The 6,437-nt window shown below is 39.7% G+C and overlaps 1 protein-coding gene across 1 annotated transcript; it reads right to left on the bottom strand.

The window, feature by feature from the left end:
* Positions 1-4,555: 4,555 nt before the first annotated feature.
* On the bottom strand, positions 4,556-5,714 carry LOC131324088 (uncharacterized). Its single transcript, XM_058355915.1, has one exon. The coding sequence runs from the start codon at positions 5,666-5,668 to the stop codon at positions 4,991-4,993; it is 678 nt and encodes a 225-aa protein (XP_058211898.1). The 5' UTR covers positions 5,669-5,714; the 3' UTR covers positions 4,556-4,990.
* Positions 5,715-6,437: the final 723 nt, after the last annotated feature.

Below are 6,437 nucleotides of genomic sequence, written 5' to 3'. Positions count from 1 at the left end.
TTTTTAACTTTTCCGATTCCTCTCGTCGAAACGAATCAATAAGTCACAAAAGTTTGACGCAAAACAAAAAAATGCAAAAAAATTTGAATAAGAACAAAGAAATAAGTCACTTAACTTTTTAATCCAAACCCTATGCGGGACTATCATGAGAAAAACTTATTCACGGCAGAACGTAATTTCATCAGTCCATTCGCTCAATCGATGGATAAGATGTGTTTTCAATTTTGACTGGTCAAAATAATTATTACCGGTCACAATTGGTTTTTAATTCGGACCGTTCAAAATATTTTTGGACACGTATAATTTAGCACAGAAGAATTGAGAGAGAGAGAGAGAGAGAGAGAGAGACCTGGTACCTTCATTCCCAGTGAAATTTGGTACCTTCATTCCCAGTGAAATTCGATAAAAAGATTAGAATTTTTGATGGGTTACTTTCATGACCCATTGGGTCATTTAAGTTGACCCAATTGATGCTCAATTAAGACCCAACTAATAATGAGTTAGTTAGGTTTGGACCTACTCTTGCCCAACTAATAAATGGGTTGGGTTGGGTGTATTTTTTAATTGATGGGTCTGAGTTTGTTAATGAATTTGGGTTCAAATTGCCACCCCTAGTAATAAGTACATCAAGTGGAGGAGAGGGGGAGACGCCGAAAATCAACCAATGGTTGATAGAAATCACCAAGAAGGACAAAGCCCAAACACACAGGTATGCGGCATTTTGTTGGTCGCGAAAATCCTTTGTGTGGATGCCCGGCCCCTCCTAATTTGGATTCTTGTCCCCCAACCGAGCATATCTCCAAGCCACTAGCTAGTACGTGATCCCATTGGCTTTTATTGCTAGTCAAAACAAATTTTGTGCCTTCCAAGGGGAGGGGCAACCCAAGCGGCAAAATGCCTCCTACCACTCCCGCACGGCAGAGAACCAAGTACAAGTCAACAAATGGTACCGGTGGATTTTATTTGGGACCTAAAGATTGAGCAGAAATTTGATTATAAGAGCTCTAGAGCCAAAAAATAATTATAACTCTTTAGGATAAAATGATCAGAAAAATAAGATATTTGCACTTGCTCAAATGGATTGAAAATTGGAGCACTTAATTCATATGGTTAAAAAAATTAAGTGTTCTAATTTTTAATCATTTTGAACCGGTGCGAAGATCTTATTTTTTTGATTATTTTATCCTTAAAGGTCATAATTATTTTTTGGCTCTAAGGCTCTCTTAATCAAATTTCTGCTCCATAAGATCTCAAATTAGTAAGTTAGTTTGAATAGATAGTCAAGATAGAGAGTAGGGTTGGAATACATAGATGAAAAAGTAAATAGGCAAAATAAAGATGTACCTTTTTTTATTTTTTGCTAGGTAAAGTAAAGAGTAGGGTTGAAGATGCTCTCTTTTTCCGTGTTCTTGCAGAAATAGGTGTATCTCGATCCATCTCGGATCACTCATTACAGGGCTGGCCTTTCACTTTTGGCCTCCACATTTTTTACAATTTAGGAGGCTCTGGTGTCCGTGGCTGGCTCGGAGCATTTTTGAGGCAGGCGACATACGGCGGGTTCACGATGGTCTGCGCGACAGTGGCGGCGTTTCAGATCCTGATCGATTGAGGTTCTGGGTGTTACATCGGCATTTCGGGTTTGGGAGTGTTTTAGGATTTTGTTGGTCTTTGACCAGTGCTTGAGTCTCGGGTACCTATAGAGATTAAGTAATTTTAATTTTCTTGTGCCCTTGTCCTTTTAATCTCTGTAATTTTTTAATTTGGTGATTAATAAAAAATTTTGCTGATAAAAAAAAGTTTGAGCTATAAAAAAAAAATCAATTAATCGGGAAATTCCAAGTTGGCCCCACTATAAGAATTTTCTCTCCTAAATGCCAAGTGAGTCTCGGTTTTTGGGTTCTTTGGCGATGCTTTCCACCATTGCTATAGAACGATTTTCTTGTAGAGGCATGTTTGAGCCCCGAGGCAAAAAAATGTACATGTCAGCGTTTTCCGTTTGTCTTGGAATGGAGATTGATGGTAGGGGGAACATTGATGTGCTTCTTGATTGTTCAGGTGTTTAATTGACATTTTTAAGAGGTCGGGTATATTTGCATGATTTGAGTGAAAGTTCAAGGTTTAAATGAATGTTTCCCTACATACCATGCGACGTGAGAAGTATGCATGAAAGTGGTAATTTTATTCTTTTCCTACTAACCAACCAAACCAAAAAATATTCCGGTTTTCGTTAGATTCTTAACATAACGTAAGTAGGAAATATGATTATGAAAAATATGAGTAATAAGTAGAGAGAAATAAATAAATAAAATTTATTCATGACCACTTGCTATGAGTACTTCGAACAAATTAACTACAATGAGTAGATAATTAAACCTGAATTCTCCCCCGCACGTAACAACATTGACCAACTGATCACACAAACAGAGACTCTGCTGGGAGTACTGACAATAAAGGATTAAAACACACAACTCATTCCCTTCTTTTATGCTATGCAGATAAAAAAACACAGATAGCTTCAAAGAAAATTGCACAGACAAATTAACGAGTAGCCCATTTTCAAACTGTAGTTGTGGAAAACCCACTTGCAGAATGAATCTGAGCCATGCATTTTCTGTGCAACTTTCTCTGTTATTCTTGTACTTCACTCTTCAGTTGAAGCTAGCCGCCATGCATATGCCCTCTCTTAGAGCTCATGAAGTTCAGAGCATCTCGTATTGCTAGGAACTCATCTCAACCGATCACCAACCGATCAAAATTGGTTAATATCGCTAAAAGAATACACTATATCGTTCTGAATTGGGAATCTAGCTGAAACACCGAATATTGTTTTGTCAAACGGGAAGCGGTAATGAACTGCTATGTCATCAGTCCAGTCAACGCTGACATGGCAGTGACGTGTTCTACAGTTGGCACTTGGCACCGATGTGAAAGATTACAGGACCCTTTTTGGTGGCACAGCAATGATGTGGTGGTGGCATGTCGAACACGTATTGTTGACGTGCCGAACAGATGGTGCTAAGCTCGCAGCTCATTGGTGACAGGAGGACTGAAGTATCGCCTACATGGCGTCTACGTGGCAGTTGACTACTCTTATTCCTCCAGCATCCCACAAGTGGATCTCACCTGATGCCATGCGATCGATCTTCTACGGACCTATGACCCAAGTTCAGATGTTCCCCGCGTGGCAGTAAAGAGGCCAAGGGTTGGGCTATAGCCCAGTAAGACAAAAAAATTAGGAAAAATGACGGCTCAGGACGTGTTTTGATAATTAATTCCCGCCAAGGACATTTTCAGCATTAACAAATGGTCTCAGCATGTCCTTGGCGGGTATTAATTATAAAAACACGTCATTTGCCGTCATTTTCCCAAAAAAATATATGTTAAATTCTAGCCAATAAATATTAGTCCACTTCACTGAAAGAGAACTTGTTGAAGATATCGATTCATAATCGATAATAATTGATTTTTACTCTCTAAAACAATATAGGGCACAACTTCAGTTGGATACAATTTCAATAGTACTACGTTCTTTTGTACTTTTTTGACCATTGTACATATATATGCATGAAAAAGTTTGCTGAACATTAACTATAAACTCTTTTTGATGAGTCCGATCAGGATAAATTAAAATCCTGGTTCCGCCTTGAATCCCCCACTCACCCACGTCCACACTGCCATTCACATAGTTCCAACTTCCATGCTACGGGTTCTAAACCGCGGCCCACTATCTAATTTCTGTCCCAACTCGGCTCTCCAATGTATGCATCATTTTTTTTCCCCTTTTAATTAAACTGTTTTTCCATGAGGGCTACTCCATTATGATTTCCTTTCTTTGCAGATTAATTATTCAGTTTCAATATTTGAAAGTGATTTAGTAAGTTGGTATTGATATAGGATTTAAAACTAGTGTTGGACCCTTTGGCTACACAATAGCGGGAAAACCATCATGAACTTTTTTTTGGTAGTCTCATGCATCGAATGGGCACAACGCTAGTAAAATACAAGTTTTGAAGGCATTGTTCTGGCTTCCACGCCAAGAATCCAGCAACCACTTATTTTCATTCGGTCCGGTACCTCTGTTTTTCACTCCCTTAGTCGTTTGCTCAACCCGTTTGAGTTTGTTAAGACTAGTTAGCCTAGCATATGTTTAATTTCCATGTAATAATTTCCAAATAGACTTTGTTAGTTCACTGAGAATGAAATCTTTCTTTTCGGTTTAATTAATTCCAGTTTTTGTAGTGTTTCTTAAGCAACTTAATTTCTTTCCATTTTTTCTCAACTTGGACATTTGAAGTCATCTTCGCTGAGGCAAGACAAGAACCTCTTGTGGTCAAACCCCTGTACGACACACATTTGTATGTTAGAAGTCAGATCAAGGTGACCCGACCTCACCTACTCAACAATGGATTGCATGCACGCTCGCAGTTTATAATTAACCGCTCAAGCCTAACCAGAATTGCACCAGCTTTTGCCACAAAGGGAGGGAACAATAATCAACCTTAAAAAAACAAAACCCGGCCATTGTATTCTTAACAGCCCACATTAGTAGGAGATATGATAATGAAAAGTAGGAGTAGTAGTCTTACATTCATGCCCACTTGCTACAGAGTACTTACAACATAGGAGTACTAGAATGAGTAGATAAACCCACATAGCCAGCACAGAGGATGGTACGTACTACTGGCGAAGACTGTATGGGAACAACGCCATTCACGTGAAACCTGAGTTCTCCCCACAGTATATAACAATGAACAACTGACCACACAAACAAATACCGTGCAACCGACAATAAAAGGATTAAAAAAAGACACGCAATTCATTCCCTAACCTTCTTTTATTCAGACCTAGATATAGAAACACAGAAAGTTTAGAAGAAAATTGCACGACAAGTTAATGAGCGGCCCAAGTGGCAATTGGTGTTTGGAAACCACTCATAGGATGAATCCGAGCCACGCATTTTCTGCGCAACTTTCTCCGTTACTTTTGTATTTCACTCTCCTGGGGTTGGTGGCTTGTGTTTTGGGGGTGGTTTTGGGCCCTTTGGAGGCTTCTTACCATCTTCTACGGACTCAACATCTTCTGGGGTTGGTGGTTTGTGTTTTGGGCCCTTTAGAGGCTGTTTTGGGGGCAGTTTTGGGCCATTTGGAGGCAGTTTTGGGCCAAATGGGGGTAGTTTTGGGCCATCTTCTACCAACTCAACATCTTCTGGAGTCGGTGGTTTGTATTTTGGGGGTGGTTTTGGGCCCTTTGGAGGCTTCTTACCATTTTCTACGGACTCAACATCTTCTGGGGTTGGTGGTTTGTGTTTTGGGCCCTTTGGAGGCTGTTTTGGGGGTGGTTTTGGGCCAAATGGGGGTGGTTTTGGGCCAAATGGGGGTAGTTTTGGGCCAGGTGGTTTTGGGCCAAATGGGGGTGGTTTTGGGCCAAATGGGGGTAGTTTTGGGCCATCTTCTACCAACTCAACATCTTCTGGGGTCGGTGGTTTGTATTTTGGGGGTGGTTTTGGTAGCTTCAGAGGGTTCTTATCATCGTCTACTTCTACGGCAAGTGGTTTGTGCTCCGGTGGTTTGTGGCCGGGATTAGTAGGTGGTTTGTGGTGGTCAGCTAATGAGGAAGTGGTGAGAGCCACCACACCAAGAAGCAACACTAGGAGGAATTTGGTAGACATTTTGTTTGGGGCTAGAAGAGGAGGTGCAAAACTAAGCAGAAATGTGTGGTCTTTTTATAGTGGATATGGGCCAATATATCCTCTCCACGTAGTAGTATATTTTTGAGTGAATTCTGTTTTTCTTTTTATAATGGAAGGCTGTGGAAAACCTCCAAATATGGTAGATGTTGTTTGCAATTTTTCATCATGGCTAGGTGATCCGTTCGATGAGGAGAATGTCCTATTGGTGCCCCACGTTTTGAAATCCACACAAAAAGCCTCCTAGTTCTCTATTGAACTGTAAAGATGCAGGGCATCCTGATAGACTTCACTGAGATTTCATCACCTTAATTTGATCTGTTCCGTTTATAGAGGGTCCGAATTCTAATGATTATATAATCAATGATAGATTCGTGCTACATTTTATTTTTGACACTGTACAGACCATTTGTTTTCGATAACAAATGTCAGCTAAGCAATAAACTAATCATATCCAATTGACTTAATTTTTCTCTTGGATTAATTTTCTTAGTGAGCTACACAAGGTAAACAGTTCAATCACACAGTGATGGAATCTAGATAATATGTTAAGGTGCCACGGGAATTGCTCGTCCAAAATACGAAACCTATACTGTTATATATAGTTTGGATGGTACATGAAATAGACAGTGAAACAAAACAAAGATACATCTATACAACATCTATGACCTATGTGTGTTATGACAAACTCGATGAATAAACAAACACTGATATATAAATGTTTTGGGTACCATGTAGCAGTACTACTAGG

Source organism: Rhododendron vialii, chromosome 4a, assembly GCF_030253575.1.
Source record: "Rhododendron vialii isolate Sample 1 chromosome 4a, ASM3025357v1".
Taxonomy (NCBI): Eukaryota; Viridiplantae; Streptophyta; class Magnoliopsida; order Ericales; family Ericaceae; genus Rhododendron; species Rhododendron vialii.
This window is presented reverse-complemented; position numbering and strand designations above follow the sequence as displayed.